General features: G+C 48.1%; 1 protein-coding gene across 7 annotated transcripts in view; it reads left to right on the forward strand.

Annotated features, from left to right (window-relative positions):
• ADAMTS14 (ADAM metallopeptidase with thrombospondin type 1 motif 14) overlaps window positions 1–24,925 on the forward strand; it is a 162,627-nt gene that overhangs the window by 108,092 nt on the left and 29,610 nt on the right. For 5 of the 7 annotated variants that reach the window (XM_082407217.1, XM_082407211.1, XM_082407216.1 and 2 more), the window contains 2 exons: window positions 22,505–22,588; window positions 23,294–23,450. In XM_082407217.1, the coding sequence (XP_082263343.1) occupies window positions 22,505–22,588; window positions 23,294–23,450 (241 nt within the window). The remainder of the gene's footprint in view (window positions 1–22,504; window positions 22,589–23,293; window positions 23,451–24,925) is intronic. The other 2 variants (XM_082407212.1, XM_082407213.1) reach the window with 1 other exon arrangement.

Raw genomic sequence — 24,925 nt, forward strand, 5'->3', positions numbered from 1 at the left:
GGAGCCAGGCTTTCTCTCCGTGGCAGGAAGGAGGACCACTGGCAACCCCAGATTCTCACACTTCCTGCTCTTAGGACCCAAAGGCAAAGGGATCCTTTCTGCCCTCCTAGGGAGGATTAGCCTGGGTTGGGTCACATGGTCATCCCAGACTAATTGCTGTGATTGGAGCGTTGGCTTGGGCCCCCAGGTCTACTGCTGCGAATGCAGTCAGGTGGAGCAGTATCTCTTCCTAGAAATCAAGCAGTGAAGCATGCGGAGAGAAGAATAGCTTCCACAGTGGAGGGCTCAGATAGAGTGGAAAATGTATGTAGTCCCTTCCCTCAGAGCACGTAAACTGTTGTATGTCCACAAACAATTGCAAATTGGGGACTTTCCTGGTGGTCCAGTGGTTAGGACTCCACACTTCCACTGCAGGGGGCCCAGGTTCGATCCCTGGTCGGGGAACTAAGATCCTGCATGCTGTACGGCACGGCCAAAAAAAATAAATTAAAAATAAAAATAAATAAATAAATAAGACACCATAGTGAAAGCCTTCATTTATTCATTAAAAATACATTAAAAAGACAATTGCAAATTACATAATTTTAGAAGTCATTAGAATCATTTTTGAGCAACCACCGGGAGCCAGGCTCTTTATAAACGTGACCTCGTTTACTCAAGTCTCCCAATAACCCTGTGAGAGGTCTGAGTGTCCCTGATGTCCTTACACAGAAACCGAGGCGCAGAGAGCTGGCTGTAACTTTTTGGTCTCCCATCTGGTCGGGTACGGGGCTGAGATCTGAGTGACTCTCTGTCGACTTCAGAGCCACCCTCTTCCCACGGCCTCTGCAGAGGTCTGTAGCCTCAGCCAAGTGGTGCTGTCCATGGCTGGTGACCCATATGTCAGGGAAGAAACAACTTTTCCTCTACCCTCTTAGGTTCAGTACCTGGAGACCTGCAATTTAAACTGACAAAAGACAGTTTAGCAAGAGAAAAAGAAAGTTTGTTTACGTGTGCAATGTGCATGTCCATGCAAGTGCTCAGTGATGAGTAACTCACAAAAGGGTGGTTAGAATTTGGGGCTTATATGCCTAACTTAATAAATGGACGAGAGGGGAGAAGAGGCTCTATGGGAAGGGCAAATAGGTTTCTTTAGGAAAGATAAATGGGCTTTAGGAGAACAACTGGGAAATAAGAAAGTTTGTGATAATATATGTTTATGCAGGTGCAAGTGGGCTTTCTGCCTTTTTTTTTTTTTTTAATGACCATGAAATTCCCCTGGGGAGGGGATTTATAGTAGCTCATTTTCCCAGAAGTTGCTGCTTTGTCAGAGGAGGGAATTTCTGAGATGGTTTCTTTCTGCATCTGTTGAATCTCAAATGTCTTCAGCTTAAAATAATATTTATACCAACTCTGCAGTTCTGAGTGGGTCCCCACACAGGCCAGGAGTGGGACCCCGGGAGTGACCCCAGGAAGTGAGTGATCATATGTGTGTGTGTCCTGGAGGGACCAGGGCCCTGTGCCAGTCCCTGAGGTCCCTGCTTAGGGTAGAAACCCACATGTTGTGGGTTCTGCGCCACTGTGTGCCCTTGGCAAGGCCCCTACGGGACACACACCACTGAAGACCGTGCCAGGAGGGCCTGCTTTGGAGGCCTATGTCCATAGTCTTGGTTCTACCTTCCTTCTCACAACCTACCAGAAAGTAGGTGAGGAGGAGAGTAAATGTCTTCTCAGAGGTTCTGGAGGGCTGTTTGAGGCTGGTTCCTTGCTCACTGCTGCCTTGCCCTTGTGGGTGTGGGAACAGAGGTGTGCAGCTGAGACAGAGCTTCCCTCGAGGGCCTGTTCCTCTGGGGAAGAGAGGCTCGCAGCGCTGAGATGGGCCACGCCTAAGGAGCTGCTGCCTTGCAAACCGGCGGCTGCCCCGGGGGAAAGTGAGGGTTTGGGGTTCTGACTTTCCCAGGTGCAGTGGACAGCCAGCCAGAGTTCCTCCTGTGGCAGTGAGTGGAGGGGCTGCCGACAACCTCTCCCTCCCAGGGGACCAGCAGCACATCCTGTCCATTGTGTGGGAACTTGTATTTGGCTGGAATGCTTGAAGCGCTAATTCCCTTAGGGATTTCATGAAACCGGTAAAAAGGGTGTCCCTTTGCTCTTCCCTCGCAGCACCTGCCTGCCTGTGACCGTTTCTGATCCTGGTTTCCGGGGCCAGGGCTGGCCTGGTGGGATCAGAGAGAGATCTGGTTCCCAGGATGGATGGTCTCATTGTGCTAACCCAGGGAGGAGGGGACAAAGCCCTTAGAGGAACTCGGAATGATCTGATCAGGCCATCAGGCCCCAGTCACTGCAGCTCTCAGGGGCATCTTGCCTCTCACTTTACTTTTGCATTAACCTGGGCATGTGCTATAAATATTCATGCAGCTCCAGATGGTGGGCAAGGACTCCTCCTCAGCTCTCCCTCACATGCTGCTGGGCCTTGGATGGACTTGGCTTTCCAGGCTGTTCCTCGCTTTACCCATCTGTAGTGGGTCTCTTTCCTTAAGGCTTCTTCAAATCTCAGGGCAAGGGAACCATTTAAAAAAAATGTTTATTGGAGTATAGTTGATTTACAATGTTGTGTTAGTTCCAGGTGTACAGCAAAGTGAATCAGTTATACATATACATATATTCATTCTTTTTCAGACTCTTTTCCCATATAGGTTATTACAGAATACTGAGTAGAGTTCCCTGTGCTATACAGTAGGTCCTTGTTGGTTATCTATTTTATATATAGTAGTGTGTGTATGTTAATCCCAAGCTCCTAATTTATCCCTCCACTCCATGTTTCCCCTTTGGTAACCATAAGTTTGTTTTTGAAATCTGTGGGTCTGTTTCTATTTTATAAATAAGTTCATATACATCATTTTTTAAAACTAGATTCCACATGAGTGATATCATATGATATTTGTCTTTCTCTTTCTGACTTCACTTAGTATGATAATCTCTGGGTCCATCCATGTTGCTGCAAATAGCATTTTTTCATTCTTTTTTATGGTTGAGTAATATTTCATTGTATATATGTACCACATCTTCTGTATCCATTTCTCTGTCAATGGACATTTAGGTTGCTTCCATGACCTGGCTATTGTACATAGTGCTGCAATGAACATTGGGGTGCATGTATCTTTTTGAATTATGGTTTTCTTCAGACATATGCCCAGGAGTGGGATTGCTGGGTCATATGGTAGTTCATATGGTAGTTTAAGGAGCCTCCATACTGTTCTCCATAGCAGTTGTACCACTTTACATTCCCACCAACAGTATAAGAGGGTTCCCTTTTCTCCACACCCTCTCCAGCATTTATTGTTTGTAGACTTTTTGATGATAGCCATTCTGACCTATGTGAGGTGATACCTCATTGTAGTTTTGATTTGCATTTCTCTGATAATTAGTGATGTTGAACTTCTTTTCATGTACTTTTTGGCCATCTGTATGTCTTCTTTGGAGAAATGTCTATTTACATATTTATTTATTTTTTTTATTTTTTTGGCCACACTGCACGGCTTGCAAGACCTTAGTTCCCCGACCTGGGAATGAACCTGTAGCCCCTGCAGTGGAAGTACGGAGTCCTAACCACTGAACCACCAGGGAATTCCCAAGGAATGTCTATTTAGATCTTCTGCCCATTTTTTGATTGGTTTGTTTGTTTTTTTCTGACATAGAGCTGCATGAGCTGTTTGTATATTTTGAAGATTAATCCCTTGTCGGTTGCTTTGTTTACAAATATTTTCTCCCATTCTGTGGGTTGTCTTTTTGTTTAGTTTATGGTTTCCTTGCTGTGCAAAAGCTTTTAAGTTAAATTAGGTCCCATTTGTTTATTTTTATTTTTATTTTCATTACTGTAGGAGGTGGATCAAAAAAGATATTGCTGTGATTTATGTCAAAGAGTGTTCTGCCTATGTTTTCCTCTAAGAGTTTTGTAGTGTCTGGCCTTACATTTAGGTCTTTGATCCATTTTGAGTTTATTTTTGTGTATGGTGTTAGAGAATGTTCTTTTTTTTAAAAAATTTAATTAATTAATTTATTTATTTTTGGCTGTGTTGGGTCCTCATTGCTGCACGCGGGCCCCCTCCACTTGTGATGAGTGGGGGCCACTCCTCGTCACGGTGCACGGGCTTCTCATTGTGGTGGCCTCTCCTGTTGTGGAGCATGGGCTCCAGGAGTATGGGCTTCAATAGTTGTGGCTTGTGGGCTCCAGAGCGCAGGCCCGGCAGCTGTGGCGCACAGGCTCAGCTGCTCTGAGGCATGTGGGATCCTCCCGGACCAGGGATCGAAGCTGTGTCCCCTGCATTGGCAGGCAGACTCCAAACTACTGCACCACCAGGGAAACCCAGAGAATGTTCTAATTTCATTCTTTTACATGTATCTGTCCAGTTTTCCCAGCACCACTTATTGAAGAGACTGTCTTTTCTCCATTGTATATTCTTGCCTCCTTTGTCATAGATTGACCTTAGGTGTGTGTGTTTATTTCTGGGTTTTCTATCCTGTTCCATTGATCTATATTTCTGTTTTTGTGCCAGTACCATACTGTTTTGATGACTGTAGCTTTGTAGTATAGTCTGAAGTCAGGGAGCCAGATTCCTCCAGCTCCCTTTTTCTTTCTCAGGATTGCTTTGGCCAAGGGAAACATTTGAAACATAAGGGGCAATTTTCAGCATTTAGTGAGTGCCTGGTGTGTACCTAGTATGACAGACAGACTCCTGTTCTAGGGGACCTTTGAGGGCAGTGCTGAAGGAGACGGTCGGTATTCCTGTGGACTCGGGGAGAGAGGAGAGCTTTCTGGAGGAGGTTGGTGCTGAGCTAACCTTGGCAGGGAGGGGTGGCAAGGTGAAGAGCATACAGGCCAAGCGTGGTGGCAGCCGGGCAGCACAGCCCTGGTGTGCAAGGGAGGTGACCGAGGCCTGCAGAGAACTCTCGGTAGTATAGCTGTGGCAGGATGGTCCATCAGGCAGTAGCGTGGGCTCTTGAGTGGAGAGAACGCATGAAGAACATTGCCTGATGGTGGCACCCAGGTGGATCGAGGGCAGGAGAGGATGGATGCCAGAGGCCAGCTGAGGCTGTGATGGGGCAGCAGAAAGACCCAGGATGCGGGGACTCCGAGCTATCCTGAATATCTCAAATATCACAGTGTCATTCCAGTACCTACCGCATATCAGGCACAGAGCTGAGGACTTTACAGGCAGGCTCCTTGAATCCTCACTGCTGCCTTATGCAGGCAAGTTCTGCGGTTCTGAGAAGCTAAGTGGCTTGCTCAGAATCTACACAGCTAACAAGTGGCAGAGCTGGGATTCGAACTCATACCTGTCTGATTCCAAAGTTTTCACTTTCCTTCCACTACTGCTGTGGCAGAACTTGAGGAGGGAGAAGGAGGGTCGCCGGACTCCCGGCCCGGGAGGTGGGAAGAACGTTGCCCCTTTGCAGAAGGAGCCTCTTCCTGAGATGGGTCACCCTAGCAGAGTCAGGATCCTGAAGCTTCACCCTGGGGCACGTTTCCTGCTCTTGGCTCCTGGTTGTGGCCAGGCCTGCTGGTGCCGGCAGGAGCCCTCTCCTTGCCTGTGGTGACGCACCGAATCTTCTCTGGGATGAAGAATCCCTTTGATGTGAGGATATGGGGATCCTCCTCAGGCCTGGAGCCAGGGTAGAGGGAGGTGAGAAGAGCAAAGAGGCCCTTTCATTGGTCCTCACCAAGCCAGCCTGCAGCCGGACCCCTCTTGGCATCCCACCTGTCTGGGTGGTAGACCCTTTGCCCACCCTGCTCCTTACCTGCCCCACTCGGCTGACACTACGAAGGTGTTGAGCACCTCTTAGATGGCCTGCTAGGAAAAGCTTGACTCCCCTTCTAGGTCCAGGAGGTTTGGCTGTCAGACCTGGACCTTGGTGGCCTCAGCCTGGGAGCGTGGCTTTCTGTTGTCACTAAACGTGTTAGCTATTCATCATAACAGCTGGTTTGGAACACCACGAAAACTGCTTTCCTGCTGACAGAGTGTTGCTTTGCCAGATTTCTTCCTTTCGGGGATATGTGAGCAGTTCAGCCTCCCTGCTCATTGGAAGGATGCAAATCCCCCTCCTCCCTCTCCTTTTGGTCCTTTCTCTTTTTTTTGTCTCTCCCCTGGAAACTTTCCACTGCTTTCATGACACTCAGAGGCCACCCCCCAAAAAGGAAAAGCAAAAATTCATTTACTTTAAGGTAGTGTTTCTTAACCGGGGGCAATTTTGCTCCCCAGGGGACACTTGGGAAGGTTTGGAGATATATCTTGGTTGTCACAGCTGGAGGGGCTGGGGTGCTTCTGGCATCTAATGGGCGGGGCTCAGGGATGCTGCCAAACACCTTCCAGGGCACAGGACGCCCCCACGAGAGAGAATCGTCAGTGTCAAAGCGTCCCTCGTGACCACGTGTGACCCCCGCCCTAAGGTATAAGCTCCTGAGTTCCCTGGCGGTCCAGTGGTTAGGACTCAGTGCTTTCACTGCCAAGGGCCCGGGTTCAATCCCTGGTCGGGGCACTAAGATCCCATAAGCCACGTGGCACGGGCCAAACAAAAAAAAACGTATAAGCTCCTGTTGCCCCACGCAGGTGAGCCCACCGGGAAGAGAACAGGTCCGGTGCTGGGGTTCCCGGCAGACATTCCTGGCAGGAGAGCCGTGGTAACAAGCAGCACCCTTCGGGGGTGAAGACAGCCTGACGACTCACCAAGGGCTCTCGTATCCGGCTTCTCCCTCGCAGGCGTGGAGGTCAGACTCCTGACTGCTTCTAGGGTGATCTCATGGGCCGCTCCTCAGCCGCCACAGTGGGAGGTATAAGTTTTAAACCAACTAGCCGTTGCTCTTGGTTGAGCGCAGGCCGTGTACCAGGCCCTGTTGCAAACGCTTGACCTCTGCCTCGCCTGCTGTCCCCAGGCCTCCACAGGCTCAGAGGAGGGTCGGCGCAGGGCGAGATCACGCGCAGAGCGCGGGTCTTTCCAGGCCTCCTCCCTGCCTCTCTTCACACACAAGCAGGCTGACCTGGGCTGTAACTGCTCCTGCATTTTGGAAATAGGTCACGGGGGATAAATGCTGACTATTGTGGACTCATGAAAGGAACTCTGTTGGGCTGGGAGGCCTGGCCCTGAGCACTCTGGAACCAGGCTGCACGAACAGCCCGGGTGTGAGGTGGGCTGAGTGGCCAGGCCCAGGAGGACGGCACAGGCCAGCCTGCAGGCTCTGGGAGCCCCGGGGACAGCCGCACCTGAAGACGTGTGCTGCTTAGAGGCCGCTTAAGTGCTGGCCTGTAGCCCACACCAGCCCGTGACTGAACTCGCGGGGAGGGGACGGAGTAGCTGAGCCTGTGGCAGCTGAGAAAGGAACCGGGAGATTCAGCGCCCTCCTCGCACCACCCAGAGAGCAGCCTCATATTCAAGATCTCACTGGTGACCTCAACGGCAGGGCCTGCCAACGTGGCATATAAGTCAGCATGACTCCCTGGTGAGGCCTCAGTGTCCCAGCCCAGGGGACAGCAGGGCCCAGCTCTGGCTCCTGCGTGGGTCAGCGCCCAGGGCCTGGGGAGAGCAGGGACCCCAGGCTGTAGGCAGCAGTATTTTGCTGACATACATCCGCACGTGTGCATGCAGGCATGTGTACAGTACATGTGTTTACACACGTGCATCTACATATGCCCACATCTATCCGTGTGACATGGATACATGCACATGTGCACACACAGATGAGTTCAGACGTGTGTGAACACATATTTACCACATTTCATGAAATCTAAGACCCCATCAATCGTCAGATGCTCCGCTATTTCACGGACTCGAGAAAGAGAAAAAAATGCTACCGATTAAATTCTGATATGATGTTTTCTTATCACTTAGCATTTGTATTTGTACTTATTGGAAGAGCTCTTTAGCCTTGTTTAGGCTTAGATTTTGATCATATATTACTCTTGTATGTACACAGATGTGACAAAGTGGGGAACTAAGGTATTCCCATAACTTCCTCACATTCAGAGTATTACTTGTCCAAATCACTTTCAGCACAGAGTCATCAGAATCTGTGCTTTTCCACACAGTATTGTCCCCTGTGCCATCAGGAGCCTGGGTGATGATGCAGGAACGCTCCTCTCTTCCTCTGGGGTGTCATCCAATCCACGGACACCCATTCTGCAAGCTTCCATGCGGTGCCTTCTTGATCCTTCCTGAAGGTGGCAGTGGAGGTATTTAGACACCCATGATTCACATTCCTTCCTCAGATAGTCCCTAAACGGTTCACTGCCTGAAATGTGGAGGGATTGCGGTATCCTGTGAAGCCACCAGGAATAACAAGAGGGTCTTGCTTGCACAGGCAGCGGCAACACACCTGAACTGCCACCTGGCCTCCTGCAATCATAAACAAGGGGAAGGAAGAGCGTCCTGGCCTCATGAGATGCAGGGTGCATTGGAGCGCCTGGTCTGCAGAGTCGCCGTGTGCCATGTTGCTAGAAGGGTCAGGGATTGGAGACAGTAGGACTGGCCCCAGAGCCCAGTATTGAGAAAGGGCTGGAGAAGTCATTGTAGCCATTCCCCGACCTTCAAGCAATGCTGCCCGCATTCTGTTCAGGTTCAGAGGCACTGAGTGACCAGGGAAGGCACATGAGTGGAGGCTGCGCTTGAACGCCAGCTGTGGTTGCTGTCTCTAGACGAGCGCTTCCATCACTTTGGGCCAGCTTTTCTGGCCGTGAAAACAGAGGTAACATACCATGCTCCTTGGAGCTCCTTAGAGGAGTGGCTGACTGTATAGCTGGGGCAGGGAATGCCCAAGATGAGCGTCTTGTCATGTCAGAAAGTAAGGAAGTGCCCCCCCAAGACCCCCAAGCCAAAAACAATGGGAGTGTGTTAAAAGGACAGGAGCCAACTGAAAGAGCTAAAGCTGGGACAGTTTGAGCAATAAAATAAATAATGAGGTATTGGATTATGACCCAGAGTACAAAATAAATATCCACGAGTCCATATTGATAAATGAATGATTGAATACATAAATAAATGGGGAAGAAGAAACAAATCTCTGCAGAAGAATTTCAAATAAATGACGTAGGTCCTTTGCCCTCAAGGAGGTGGGTTTTAACTCCCCACTCCTGAAGTGGGGGGCTGTGCATAGTGACATCCTTCTAAAGAGCAGAGCATGGAAGCCAGGGCCGGGTGGCGGGGGGAGGTGGTAACTTTACAGTGGAGGAAACTGGCAGGCAGCCTCTCTTGCAGGTGATCAAGGTCAACATCACCAGTGATGTGATGTTGGTAGCACGCACTCCTTTTATTTTTGTTTTTTTTTGGCCACGCCACATGGCATGCGGAATCTTAGTTCCCTGACCAGGGGTCGAACCCGCACCCCCTGCAGTGGAAGCGCGGAGTCTTAACCCCTGGACCGCCAGGGAAGTCCCACAGCACGCACTCTTGACATGATGTGATGAAGGCGCTCACCTCTGTGTTCTTCCTCCCTAAACCCATAACCTCAGTCTAACCATGAGGAAAACAACAGACATACCCAAATTGAAGGATGGCCTGCAAAATACTTAACCAGTATTCCTCGAAACTGTTTAGGTCATCAAAACCCAGGAAAGTCTGAGGGCCATCAGAGAGGATAAACAGCCTGGAGCAGTCGAAGGAGATAGGATAACTAAATGTAATGTGCTGACCCAGATGCGATCCCGTAGCCAAAAAATGGGACAATACCCCTACATTAGGGAAATCTGAAAAAATATGGACTTTAGTAAGTACTAACGTGTCCGTATTGGTTCATGCATTGTGACAAATGTACCATGGTAATGGCAGATATTAGTAACAGGGACCTCTGTATTATCCTTGCTGCTTTTCTGAAAATCTAAAGCTAAAATTGAAAGTATATTGATTAAAAAGGAAGGAAGGGCAATGACTTCCTTGCGAGCAGGTTGCTGGGAGGATTCTGTGAGGTGCTGCTGGGAGGTGTGGGCTGTGCCAGCCCTTAGGTGGCAGTGAGTACCCTCTCCTGTTTGAGTGAGGGGCGGGCTTAAGACCCCAGGGTCTGGCTTTCTCCGCGCTGCCCCTCCCTGTGGAGCCCTGCTGAACCCGGCTGGACATTCTGCTCCGTAGCCCCTTAGAAGCAACATTCCCTAGGGAGTGAGGGAACTTGGGGTTGGTGGGGGACCATTCTCTGCTGGAAGCAAGAAGGAGAAGCCCATCTTGGCTTGGTCCAGAAGGGAAGGCTGCCAGCTGCCCTCGCATGGGCTCCCCGGGGCCTAGCTCTCCCCTGCCAGCCGTGGGCTGAAGCCTGGGCATTGCTGCTGCAGGTGCCCAGGGTCTGACCCTCCTTTGGGCAGGAGAACAGATTCAGAGCTCCCACCCCAGTAGACCCCCTTTCCCTTCTTCCTCTCCCTGGGCTTGACCACAAGGCTCCCGGGAGGCCTGGCCACACAGGGTTACAGGAGAAGAGGGAAAGGGTTCTTATAACAATCCCTAACTGGCCGAGTTGCTGTTCACTGGACATGGAATCCGACTCCCCTCATCTTCTCTTCCAGGCCAGAGAAAGCCCACCCCAGCCAGCCTGCCACAGAAGCTGGTTCTGGAGAGCAGCTGTGTGTAGTGGCTAAGACTCACAGAGATCTGAGTTCAAATCCCAGCCCTCCCACTTTCCAGCTGGGTAGCCTTGCGCAAGTTACTTAACCTCTCTGAGCCTCAGATTTCTCACATATGAAACAGGAATAGGTCCTGCCTCCATAAGGTTGCGTGAGGTTGCATCAAAGCCCTCAGCACAGTGCCTGGTACATTGTAGGTGTTCAGTGACTAGCAGTCACCCTCCAACATTAGTGCTCTCTAGCCATCCTCTCGCTTCTGCTGTTTTGTCTCCCCTTGGCCAGAGGGAGTCCTGACCTGTGCTTGTTTTTCTGATACACATCCAAGAGCCATCCCAGGCCAATATGTTATGTGGAACTCTAACCTGGGTTGGGGGGTCTTGGTCCTGAACTTGGCTGAGGTTGGGAGAGTAGGGAGACCAGACACAGTGTTCTTTTCTGCCCCGTGGGTGTGTCTTGCAGCAATCATGCTTTTGCCCACAACCATGGGAAGCGATTCTTGATCTCCCCTGAGCTGGCGAGCTGGCCTCACCTCTGGCATTTGGGTGACAGCCGTGGGGGGCAGAGGCTGACAGAGCCAGGCTTTGAGTGCACAGCCAGGCTGGAGCCTGTCAGGGAGCAGCTCTGTGTTTATTCCAGAGGGCTGGGGTCCTGGGTCTCTCAGGCAGCCTCACCTCCTTGCTGGGGCACCAGTTCAGGGCTGTGGGTGGAACCCATGTGCCCACGGCCTCTGTGGTTCTGCTGGACACGGCAGCCCTGTCCAGCCCCCTCCTTGGCCTGTGCAGAGTGTCAGGGTAGCTCCAGCTGAATCAAAGCCACTGAGGTCCCCACTCAAGGGCTAATAGGGGTGTGTACAGATGAGCCAGGGCCCCAGAGACAGACCAGACCCCTGGAGTGGCAGGGCCAACCCTACTTTTGCGGGGGCGGAATATGGGAGAAAATTTAACTACTTCATTTTCATTATCCTTATTTAATATAAGAAGAGACCAAACTATCTCATTGTGGAACCCTGCTGCTATCATAGCCTCAAAACTATTCATCCATTCTCGTATTTAGGCTGCCTTCCATCTTCTTTACCTGCAGATCCTTTAGTGGGTCCGTGTGCCTGTCGCAGTTTTCTTTCACTCAATAATGTCTTTATTTCATTATGGTTCTTAAAAGGTGGTTTGCTGGGTCCAGGATTCTAGGTTGATGGTTTCTTTGTCATGGTGCTTTGATGGTGTTACTTCAGGGTCTCCCTTGTTACTGTTGAAAACCTACTCCCAACGCAATGGTCCTTCCTTGGTGAGTGATCTGTCTTCTGTCTTGCTGCCTGTAAGACGTTCTCTTTGACTGATGTGAGCTTAGAGAGAAGTCCCTGGGAGTCAGTGGTGACCATCTGTCTCCAGGAATGGAGCCGATGCGCTCAATGAAACTTCAAGAGGGAGACTTGAGGCCAGTGGAGGAGGTGGGCAGGAAGGCCGAATGGGGCCCATGGCACAGAGAGCTTTCTAATGGCCGAGAGTGCCCTGTTGCTGGAGGTGTGCGGGCATGGGCTGGGAAGAAACTCCCCATCACATGGGGATTGGCCTCAGTTACCTTGATTGCCAGTGACCTTGGGGCTGTCTTGGTGGCTCCACATGGTTCCTGCATTCCTCTCTCCTGCATCAAGCCTCTGCCCATCTCCAAAGAGTCAATGACCTTCTCAGTCAAGGATCATTCTGGCTCCTCCAGTAAGACCTGCCTGACCCTCCTTCCCACAAGCACCCTCTTTCTCTCCCCTGACCCCTGGGGTGGGGCACGAGGGGTCTGCGCCACAGAGATTGATACACCAGTGACCGGAAGCCTTTGGTGTCCAGATTATTTCAGAGCGCTGAGTGGTCTCTCCAGATGGTATGTCCCTTTCTGCTTGTTCAATATTTGCGTTTAGGCCCGTTACCTGGGAGTGGGAGTTGGTGTCAGGAGGCCCCACTCAACCCCCTACCTGTATTGGACACTCAGGCTCTGATTCTTCCTCCTGCTCAGAGAGCAGCAGCCCCTGTTCCAGTTCTGTGAGGACCTCCCAGTGACCCGGCCTGGAGATGCAGTGTGGAGCAGGGGTCACTGCAGCCCTTGAAGAGTGGGTTTGGCCTGCGGAGTGTGGGACAGAAATGAGTAATGCGGCAGGATTCTGGCAGCAATCTGCCTGGTCCACTTTGGAGAGCAAGGAGGGCAGGAAGGCCATGGCCTGGGTACTCTAGATGGCCAGAGGCCCTGCAGACGCCCCACCCGTGTACCCAGTGACCACTCCCTTCCCCTGCCCTGGGGTCACTGGTGGGTTTACACATGTATACAAGGTGCACAGATGTGGCTGTGTGGAGCATGCATTGCTTGTGACCCCATCCTTGGTCTGCACTCTTATAGGGCACCATCAGGGAGGTCTGAGACACTGGCCACACCCTTGTGTAGAAGGAAGGCCATGTCCTGGTGTTGGAGGGGCTGAGATGTTGGGCTTATTTGAGTCATCCTACTGCAGATCAAGTGTCGTTTCAGTGGGTCAGCAAAGAGTACTCAGGTTGGAATTCTGTGAGGGAGAAAATGTGTGCGTGTTCTCCTAGGATGAGTCGGGGCAGGCGGGTGGAGAAGGACATCATCTATTTATGCATTTGGCCACTTTGCTCCCATGATGTCTTTGCTCCTGCAGGAGAGGGGAGGAGGGTGGAGGGAGGTGCCCCCCACCCATCGGACTTTGCACGGTTATGTGTGATGGGGTTTGTGGGGCCTGCTGTCCCCCAGCAGGCACTGGCCTCTGGTCTCAGTTGGGGTCAGACATGGGTGCCAGGCAGGCCCTTGGGGGAAGCCTGGTGCTGGCTGCTCTGGAGTTTGCACGCTCACGGGTTGGGGCAACTGCCAGGTGTGGGAGAGTAGGCTGGGGCTCTGTTCTTGTGTCCCAGGAGGGGTGCGTCAGCACAGGAGCAGACCTCTGGTCCCCCTGCTGGCCTTCCCCTCCCCATGGGACTCTCATATGTAGGGTTGGCCACACTGTCCCTCTCCATCGGGTAGACAGCAGTCCCTTTGTGGGTTGTAGGCTGGTTCCTTTGCTCATGAGCTGAAGGGCTTGGAGAGGTAAAATGGTGAGAACAGGGTCATGCATGAATCTGCATCCCCGCTCCCGGGAAGCCATGTGGGCAGGAGTCAGAGGCTGGTTCCACTTCTGCCTCCATCACTGACCGTGCCCGTGGGCCTCTCTGCCTGTGGGGCTCACTCATAATCCCCAGATGTTGAGTTGGCATGAGAATCCACATGCCAGCCCCACGACAGCCATTATGATCCCCAGTCTACAGAAACAGAGGTTCTGAGGAGTTACCTGTTGTGCCCCAAGCCACCCAGCTCTTAAGAGGCAATGCTGGGGTTTGAACCCAGGACTCTGGCTCCTGGCAGCTACACTGCTGTGTACTGACACTGACTTGCTGACCACGTCATTTCTCCTCCTGGACAATTCACTTCTCCTAGGGGAGTAGTTATGTAAGTGATGGCCCATCACGTGTAGACATTAGAGGTGATGCTTTTAAATCCACAGAATGATGTTTCAGGAAATAAGAAAAATACAAACAGTATATTCAGCATGATTCCAATTTTGTAAAATCACACACACACACACACACACACACGTACACAGCAGGAAGCTGTGTTAACCGTGGTTATTATATATCTGGCTAATATATAATAGGAGACAACTTTTTTTTCTTTTTTCTTTTCATAACTTGGGAGCTTTTTTTTTTTTAATTGAAGTCTAGTTGATTTACAATGTTGTGTTAATTTCTGCTGTTCAGCAAAGTGATTCAGTTATACATATATACATTCATTTTTAATATTCTTTCCCATTATGGTTTCTCATAGGATACTCAGTATAGTTCTCTGTGCTATGCAGTAGGACCTTGTTGTTTATCCATTCCATATTATAATAGCTTACATCTGCTAACACCAACCTCCCAGTTCATCCGTCCCCCAACCCCCTCCCCCTTGGCAACTACAAGTCTGTTCTCTGTATCTGTGAGTCTGTTTCTGTTTTGTAGATAGGTTCATTTGTGTCGTATTTTAGATTCCATATATAAGTGATATCATATGGTATTTGTCTTTCTCTTTCTGACGTACCTCACTTAGTATGGTAATCTCTAGTTGCATTCATGTTGCTGCAAATGGCATTATTTTGTTCTTTTTTATAGCTGAGTAGTATTCCATTGTATATATGTACCACATCTTCTTTATCCATTCATGTGTCGATGGACATTTAGTTGTTTCCACATCTTGGCTATTGTGAATAGTGCCTCTGTGAACATAAGGGTGCATGTATCTTTTTGGATTAGAGTTTTGTCTGGATATATGCCGAGGAGTGAGATTGCTGGATCATATGTAATTCTATTTTTAGTTTTCTGAGGAACCTCCATACTGTTTTCCACAGTGGCTGCACCAACTTACATTCCTACCAACAGTGTAGGAGGGTTCCCTTTTCTCCACACCCTCTCCAACATTTATTGTTTCTAGACTTTTTAATGATGGCCATTCTGACTGGTGTGAAGTGGTACCTCATTGTAGTTTTGAATTGCATTTCTCTAATAATTAGCTATGTTGAGCATGTTTTCATGTGCCTATTGGCTATTTGTATTTCTTCTTTGGAGAAATGTCTATTTAGGTCTTCTGCCCATATTTCTATTGGGTTGTTTGTTTTTTTGTTGTTGAGTTGTATGAGCTGTTTGTGTATTTTGGAAATTAAGCCCTGTCGGTCATATTGTTTGCAAATATTTTCTCCCATTCTGTAGGTTGTCTTTTCATTTTTTTATGGTTTCCTTTGCTGTGCAAAAGCTTTAAGTATGACTAGGTCCCATTTGTTTATTTTTGTTTTTATTTGTATTGCCTGGGGAGACTGACCTAAGAAAAACATTGCTATGATTTATGTTAGAGAATGTTTTGCCTAGGATCTCTTCTAGGAGTTTTATGGCATCATGTCTTATGTTTAAATCTTTGAGCCATTTTGAGTTTATTTTTGTGTATGGTGTGAAGGTGTGTTCTAACTTCATTGATTTACATGCAGCTGTCCAGCTTTCCCAACTCCACTTGCTGAAGAGACTCTTTTTCCCATTGTATATTCTTGCCTCCTTTGTTGAAGATTAATTGACCATAGGTGTGTGGGTTTATTTCTGGGTTCTCTGTTCTGTTCCACTGATCCATATGTCTGTTTTTGTGCCAATACCATGCTGTTTTGATTACTGTAGCTTTGTAGTATTGTCTGGAGTCTGGGAGGGTTATGCCTTCTGCTTTGTTCTTTTTCTTCAGGATTGCTTTGGCAATTTTGGGTCTTTTATGGTTCCATATAAGTTTTAGGATTATTTGTTCTAGTTCTGTGAAAAATGTCATGTGTAATTTGATAAGGATTGCATTAAAAATCTGTAGATTGCTTTGGGTAGTATGGCCATTTTAACAATATTAATTCTTCCTATACAAGAGCATGGATGTCTTTCCATTTCTTTGAATCATCTTCAGTTTCCTTTATTAATGATTTATAGTTGTCAGCATATAAGTCTTTCACCTCCTTGGTCAGGTTTATGCCTAAGTATTTTATTTTGGGGGTTGTGATTTTGAAAATTGTTGTTTTTTTACATTCCTTTTCTGATATTTCATTGTTAGTGTAAAGAAATGGAACCAATTTCTGTATGTTAATCTTGTATCCTGCTACCTTGCTGACTTCATTTATCAGTTCCAGTAGTTTCTGTGTGGAGTCTTTAGGGTTGTCTTTATATAGAATCACGTCATCTGCCTATAATGACAATTTTACCTCTTCCCTTCCAATTTGGATACCTTTTATTTCTTTTTCTTGTCTGATTGCTGTGGCTAGGATTTCCAATACTATGTTGAACAGAAGAGGTGAGAGTGGGCATCCTTGTCTTGTTCCAGATTTTAGTGGGAAGGCTTTCAGCTTGTCACCATTGAGTATTATATTGGCTCTGGGTTTGTCATAAATAGCTTTTATTATGTTGAGATATGTTCCCTCTGTAGCCACTTTGGTAAGAATTTTTATCATAAATGGATGTTGAATTTTGTCAAATGCTTTTTCTGCATCTATTGAGATGATCATGTGGTTTTTGTCTTTTCTTTTGTTTATGTGACGTATCACATTGACTGATTTACATATGTTGAACCATCCTTGTGAACTTGGGATGAATCACACTTGGTCGTGGTGTGTGATTATTTTTATGTGTTGTTGGATTCGGTTTGCTAATATTTTGTTGAGACTTTTTGCATCTATATTCACCAACGATATTGGCCTGTAATTTTCTTTTTTGGTGGTGTCTTTGTCTGGTTTTGGTATCAGGGTGATGGTGGCTTCATAGAATGTCTTTGGGAGTGTTCCCTCCTCTTCAATTTTTTGGAAGAGTTTGAGAAGGATCAGTATAAATTCTTTTTTGTATGTTTGGTAGAATTCGCCTATGAAGCCATCTAGTCCTGGACTTTTATTTGTAGGGAATTTTTAAATTACAGATTCTATTTCAGCTCTAGTGATTGGTCTGTTCAAATTATCTGTTTCTTCTTGATTCAGTTTTGGTGGGCTGTATGTTTCTAGATCCTTGTCTGTTTCTTCTAGGTTGTCAAATTTTTGGCATATAAATTTTTGTAGTTTTTTATTTATTTGGGTGCTCCTACATTAGGTGCATTAATGTTGACAAGTGTAAAGTCCTCTTCTTGTATTGATCCTTTTATCAAAAAACCCTTAGGGTTTTTTGTATTTCTGTGGTATTTATTGTTATGTCTCCTTTTTCATTTCTTATTTTATTTATTTGGGTTCTCTCTCGTTTCTTCTTGGTGAACCTGGCCAGAGGTTTGTCAGTCTCCTTTACCCTTTAAAAGAACCAGTTCTTGGCTTTATTGATTTTTTCTATTTTTTTAAAAAAAATATTTATTTATTTATTTATTTATTTATTTGGTTGTGCTGGGTCTTAGTTGTGGCAGGTGGGCTCCTTAGTTGTGGCTTGCAGGCTCCTTAGTTGCGGCTCGTGGGCTCCTTAGTTGCGGCATGCATGTGGGATCTAGTTTCCTGACCAGGGATCGAACCTGGGCCCCCTGCATTGGGAGCGCGGAGTCTTAACCACTGCGCCACCAGGGAAGTCCCTCTATTGTTTTTTAAATCTATTTTATTTATTTCCCCTCTGATCTTTATTATTTCCTTCCTTCTGCTGACTTTAGGTTTTGTTTGTTCTTCTCTTTCTAATTCTTTTTTTTTTTAATAAATTTATTTATTTTTGGCTGAGTTGGGTCTTTGTTGCTGCGTGCGGCTTTCTCTAGTTGCAGCGAGCGGGGGCTACTCTTCGTTGCGGTGCGCAGTCTTCTCATTACGGTGGCTTCTCTTGCTGTGGAGCATGGGCTCTAGGTGTGCGGGCTTCAGTAGTTGTGGCTCGCGGGCTCTAGAGCGCAGGCTCAGTATTTGTGGTGCTCGGGCTTATTTGCTCCGCGGCATGTGGGATCTTCCCAGACCAGGGCTCGAACCCATGTCCCCTGCATTGGCAGGCGGATTCTTAACTACTGCACCACCAGGGAAGCCCTCGTTCTAATTCTTTTAAGTGGTAGTTTAGGTTGTTTATTTGAGATTTTTCTTGTTTTTGAGGAAGGTCTGTATCGCTATGAACTTCCCTCTAAGAACTGCTTTTGCAGCATCCCACAGATTTTGTATGGTTGTGTTTTCATTGTCATTTGTCTCAAGGTGTTTTTTAATTTCCTCTTTGATTTCATCGTTGACCCATTGGTTTTTTAGTAGCATGTTGTTTAGTTTCCATGTAATTGTTTTTTTCTCATTTCTTTTTTTGTGGTTGATTTCTAGTTTCATGCTGTGTGGTCAGAAAAGATGCTTGAGATAATTCCTAGAGAATGTTCCATGTGCACTTGAAAAGAATGTGTATTCTGGTTATTTTGGATATAATGTCCTGAAAATATCAATTAAGTCTTAACTGTTCTGTTGTATCATTTAGGATCTCTGTTGCCTTATTGATTGTCTAGAAGATCTGTCCATTGATGTGAGTGTGGTGTTAAAGTCTCCTACTTTTATTGTATTCTTGTCAGTTTCCCCCTTTATGTCTATTAGTATTTGTTTTATTTATTTGGGTGCTCCTACATTAGGTGCATTAATGCTGACAAGTGTAAAATCCTCTTCTTGTATTAATCCTTTTATCATTATATAGTGTCCTTCTTTACCTTTCTTTATGGCCTGTGTTTTAAAGTCTATTTTGTCTGATATGAGTACTGTGACCCCCACTTTCTCTTCATTTCTGTTTGCATGAAATATCTTTTTCCATCCCCTCACTTTCAATCTATGTGTGTCTTTTGCCCTAAAGTGGGTCTTTTGTAGGTAACATATTGTAGGCTCTTGTTTTTTTTTGTTTTTTTTTATCCAATCTGCCACTCTGTGTCTTTCGATTGGAGCATTTAGTCCATTGACATTTAAGGTACTTATTAATAGATATGTATTTATTGCCATTTTAACCTTGTTTTCCTGTTGATTTTATATTTCTTCTCTGTCCCTTTCTTTTTCTTTTTGTTTTTCCTTTTGTTGTTGGATGATTTTCTTTTGTGTTATGCTTATGTTCTCTTCTTTTTGGTTTTTGTGAATCTCTTGTATGTTTTTGATTTGTGGTTACCCTATTTTTCAAGTATGTTAACCCCATCCTGTTTCTACTTGCCTTAGACTGGTAATCGTATAGACTCAAACACATTCTAGGAAATGAAAAATAAAGTCTACATTTTCCTACTCTCCTCCCCTGCTCTTTATGATTTTGATGTCCTTTGACATCTTTGTGTTCATCCTTTTGCTGTTCATTGTGGTTATCACTTTCACAGAAATTTTTTGATTTTTTTTTTAATCTGTGGACTGGCTTATTTAGGTGATTTGCTTTCCAATTGTGATTTTCTCTTTCCTATATATTCTTACTTCTTTTCTATTTAGAGATGACCTTTCAACATTTCCTTCAGGATAGGTTTTATATTTCTGTATTCTTTTAGTTTTTGCTTGTCTGAGAAATACTTTCTCTCTCCTTCTATTCTAAATGATAATCTTGCTGGTTAGAGCATCCTAGGTTGCAGATTTTTCCCGTTCAGGACTTTGAATATATCTTGCCACTCTTTTCTGGCCTGCAATGTTTCTGTAGAGAAATCAGCTGATACCCTTATGGGGGTTCCCTTATAATTAACTCTTTGTTTTTCTCTTGCTGCCTTTAGAACCCTCTCTTTAACTTTTGTCATTTTTATTATAATATGTCTTGGTGTACGTGTGTTTGGGTTTATCTTGTTTGGAACCCTCTGTGCTTCCTGTACCTGGATATCTGTTTCCTTCTTTAAGTTTGGGAAGTTTTCAGTCATAACTTCTTCAAATACATTTTCGATCCCCTTTTGTCTTTCTTCCCCTTCTGGAATCCCTATTATGCATAGATTGGCACACTTTATAATATCCCATAGGATATGATATTATCCCATAGGATATTATCGCATATGCCATATGCGTAGATTGGCACACTTTATATAATTCCTTTATATTATCCCATAGGCACACTTTATATCATCCCATTGGCACACTTTATATTATCCCATAGGTGGATTGGCACACTTTATATTATCCTATAATATATTATCCCATATAATATATTATCTTATATTGCTTTCATTTTTTTTCATTTGACTTTCTGTCTGCTATCCTGATTGGGTGATTTCCATTGTTCTATCTTCCAGGGCACTTATTCATTCTTCTGCATAATTTATTCTGCTACTTATTGCCTTTAGTTGCCTTTTCGTCTTGGCAAATGAGTTTTCTAATTTTTCTTGGTTCCCCTTTATAGTTTCTAGTTCCTTTTTACAGTACTCTGCATTTCTGTAGACAGCCTTTCTTAATTCCTTCAGTATTTTCATTATCTTCTGTTTGAAATCGGTGTCTATTAGAGTGAAGAGGTCTGTTTCATTGTTTGTTCTTTCAGGGGAATTCCCTTGGTCTTTCAACTGGGAGTGGTTCCTCTGCTTCTTCATTTTACTTATATTTCTCTTAATTCTGTGAGTTTAGGAGAAACAATTATCTACTGTGGTCTTGGAGGGCTATTTATATGTGGGAGTGTCCCTGTGTAGCTTGTGTGGGTTTAATATTTTTGGTGCGAGGGCTGTTTTTAGTACGGATGCATGTCGCCTCTTTCCTCAGCGTGTGCTGGCCGTTATCCCCTTGATATAGGGTGTGCCGATGCAGCGGCTGGTGCCTAGTCGTGGGGTTCTTGGCAGCGGTGGCAGCTCACGCACACCCTTGGAGCACGCCGTGGGAGCAGAGGCAGCTCGCGACCGCTCTTGGATCCCGTGTAGGCAGTGCCCTGCTGCCTGAGAGCTCACACAGGGAAAAAGGCTGGAATAGCAGGTCCTGCCCCTGCCCGCACACACCACCCACGCAGTGGTGCTTGGCCTCTAAGGCGGCCCAGGCTTCCTCTGTGTACACCCCCAGTTGTGGTCGCACCAGACTCCAGCCCCTCAGGGTGTTTCCACGCAGCCCACCCCAGTCCTCTCCCCGGTCTGATCTCTGAAGCCCAGGCTTCCACACCCAGCCCCCGTCCACACTGGTGGCCACGTGTCTCAGGCTGGGGAGTGCAGAGCGATGGCACTGACCATCTGTGCAGGTTTCTCTCCATTCTAGCTGCTGCAGACCCGTTGCTGAGTTCTCCTCCGAGGCTCTGAAGCCCCCCTCTGTCCCTGCTGATCTCCCCACCAGTGAGGGGACTCCCCAGGGTGCAGGAACATTTCCTCTTTGACAGCTCCCTCCCAGGGGCACAGGTCCTGTTCTGATTCCTTTTTCACTTGCCTTTTTTCTTTTGTCCTACCCAGTTATATGGAGATTTTCTTGCCCTTTCAGAGCTCTGAGCTCTTCTGCCGGCGTTCAGTAGATATTCTATGAGAATCATTCCACATGTAGATGTATTTTTGATGTATTTGTGGGAGGAGGTGAGCTTCACGTCTTACTATTCCGCCATCTTGATCACCTCTGACATTTTTCTTTTACTTTTTTGGGGTATTTTTCAGAGTTTTTAGAGTGAAATATTTTATATCCAGGAATAAAAGTTATTTAAAACAAAAAAAGATGGACTTGTCCAGTGGGACCACTCAGGAGATAGGCGTCTTCAGGAGCGGGTGAACTGCCTGTCCTCGGGGGTGGGCAGGCAGAGGCGGTGTCCATCTGTTATGGACACAGTTCCAGGACTTCCTGAACAGGGGAGTGGCTGGGGGCTGTGTTCTTCGATGAACTGTGCCATGACTGCCCCAAAGGTCCCTGAGCCTGTGGGAGAAGGGAATAATCCAATGCACTGCTCCTCTCCTTGAACTTGACCGTGCCTGAGAATCACTGGGGATCCTGTTCTAACTCAGACTCTGACTCAGGAGGCGGGCCCAAGACTCTGCATTTTTAACGAGCTCCAGGTGATGGTGGTGCTGCTGGTCCGAGGCCCTAGAGCCACTTTCCTCCTGGATTTGCCCTGGAGGAGTGCCCAGGCACTGCAGAGCAGACGGATGGTTCCAGAGGCAATTGGAAAGGTACACAGGGCTGTGAGGATGAGTGACCTGAGCTGGGTGACATTTCTGGAAGGACTCTTCAGAGATATAAAAAGACAAGATTCCATCCGAGTTGTTGGGTTTGAGACCAGGTCCCCTCATGCTTTGGCTTTGTGGAAAGAGCTCAGTGTTGGAATTTGGTGGGCCAGGATTTGAAAACCAGTTGTGCAGCTTGTTAGCTGTGTGTCCTTGGGCAAGTCATCTCGCCTCCCTCTGCCTCAGTTTCTTCATCTGAGGATAGGAATGCCTGCCAGAGAAGGCCGTGGTGAGGATGAAGTCTGATAAGGTGTCAGATACCTGGCATGCAGCGGGCCTTTAATGAACTCTTGCTTCCCCTAACACCACACGCTCTTCTCTTCTTGAAGGTGGATGAGATTTACCACGATGAGTCCCTGGGGGTCCACATAAACATCGCCCTTGTCCGCTTGATCATGGTTGGCTACCGACAGGTAAACCCCCGTGTCAACAGGCAGTGTTTGGAGGGAGAAGGGGTGGGGGGCCAGAGCATCAGACCAGCTAAGGTATCGGGGAGGGATAACAGCATCTAGGAAACATTTTGTTTCCAAAACTAGAACCCCAAAACCATTAGAATTGAGGTTTCAGTGGCAGAGGCATCTGGGGTTGGTAAGCGGGGACTTATGAATTCCCTCCAATCAGGTAAATGGACAGTCCTCAACCCCTACAGCTGGAGGTCCTGCTCCATGAATCGGTGGGGAAAGTGGGGCTTAGAGGGGGGGCAGCGACCGAGACAAGTCCTGCTAGGGTTGTGGCCGGGAGTTCTGGGCTCTGTTGCTTGTTTTCCCCCATACGGGAGTAAAAACAGAACTCTCCTCCGGGGGCTGTTGTGGAGATTAATGACAATGAATGCATAGAGGAGATGCTCAGCACAGCACCTGCCTGTGGGTTACTTGAGGAATTAGCAATAATGTGAGTTCTCAGCAGACAGGTGCCCCAGCACAGGGCTTGGCACAGGAGTGTTCCCTAAAACGGAACGGGGCTGTGTGCCGGTGGCAGCCAGAGCCGGGACAGCGGTGACCTTGGGGTAGGCCCTGCCGTCCTGCGGGCCTCGGTGTCCCCTGCTGCTGGGAGCACAGCGCTGGGTGCCTGCTGCAGTCCGTGGGTTCCGACCGGCACTCTGCTCTCTGGCCCCCCAGTCCCTGAGCCTGATTGAGCGCGGGAACCCTTCTCGCAGCCTGGAGCAGGTGTGTCGCTGGGCACACTCTCAGCAGCGCCAGGACCCCGGCCACGCGGAGCACCACGACCACGTCGTCTTCCTCACCCGGCAGGACTTTGGGCCCTCAGGTACGCAAGGTACTGTATTTGCCGTGGCCAGGTGTGTGCAGCTGCAGGGCGGAGGCCAAGGCTGTCTCTGGGGCCAGGTCTTCTGGCAACAAAAAGATCCTTGGGACTTTGGAGACAGGACCTGGCCGGACAGGTAGGCGGCTTTGGAATGGTTTCTCGGGGGCCAGGGGAAGTGAAGGGGCCCCGCTCTGGTCCCTGCTGCCTTGGTTGAGCCTGCAGGTCGCTGTGAGTCAGGCCCTAGGCCCTGTGATCACCATCCCGGAGCCTGGCTGCTCGAAGACCTCAGTGATCTTCAAGATGCTTCTGCCCACATTGTATCCTTCTGTCCTCACTGCAGGTCGTGGGGCACCTAGGGCGGGGCTGGTGTGGACTTCAGAAAGGAAGGCCCTGCTCTACCCGCAGATCCATGCCTCTCCAGCCTAGTGATCCAAACTCATTCATCTCCTGAGATTCTCCCAACTGTGGAATGGGAGAAACAGTAGTATTTGCCTTCCTCCATTCCCGGGCTGCTAAAAGGGCTGAGGGATGCATCCAGTGTCTGTGACAGAGGATGGCTGAAAGCGCTCTGCAGACACAGGAAGCTTTGATCACCCCCAGGTTTCTGTATGGGGAAACCGAGGCACAGAGTGGCAACGAGGCTTGCCTAGGCCTCACAGCAGAGAGGAGACAAAGCTGAAACTCAGACTGGATCTCCAGGCTCCAAGTTGAGGGCTTTGTAGTGTTTTCTGGTTTGATGCTAAAAGAGAGTCGGCCTCTACCAAAAGGACTGCTTGTCTGAATCCCTGAAGCCCCAAAGGCAGGCTTGTACACACACAAACAGATTTACACACATACACACATACAGACACACACGTGTACAGACACATGCATACTCATGCACAGACACACATGTACAGACACACAGACACACGTACACGTGTGTACTTGCATGCCCTGTAGAGCACATCCAGACCTCCAGGACAATCGGGACCCAAGAAGCCTTCTCACCACAGCTTCTCGTTACACCCCCAAAACCATCTCAAATAAGAGAGGATTTCAGCAATTCTGAAGACAGGGAATAGCTATCTGGTCATGGTTGGCTGAAAGCCCGAGGCAGGGAGCGCTCTCTACCATCTCCCCCTCCTCAGATGTCTTCCCCAGCCCAGGCTGCCCTCCCAGCTGATTACGGGCCCTGGGGAGGCGGGGAAGCAGCCCCCGTAGATCACGGGCCTCGCACACAAAGCTGCTCACTCAGTGCCACGCACCAGCCCCCTGCACTGCCCGTGGCTCCTGAGGCCTGCGCAGCTGTGTCTGCACCTTGCCCGTGCCCTCCCCTCCACCTGCCCGCCCCCCACCTCCCCAGAGTCTCTTACCTGTGCTCCAGGCCCAGCTCTAGGCCCCCATATGTCATTCCCCGGTCCCGCTCAACCCCTCGGTCAGAGCCATTCCCTTCCAGCCACCCCGCACACCCCTCTGTGCTCCTTGAACTCCGGCACAGCACAGCA

Source organism: Balaenoptera borealis (assembly GCF_965194805.1).
Source record: "Balaenoptera borealis genome assembly, chromosome: 10".
Lineage (NCBI taxonomy): Eukaryota > Metazoa > Chordata > Mammalia > Artiodactyla > Balaenopteridae > Balaenoptera > Balaenoptera borealis.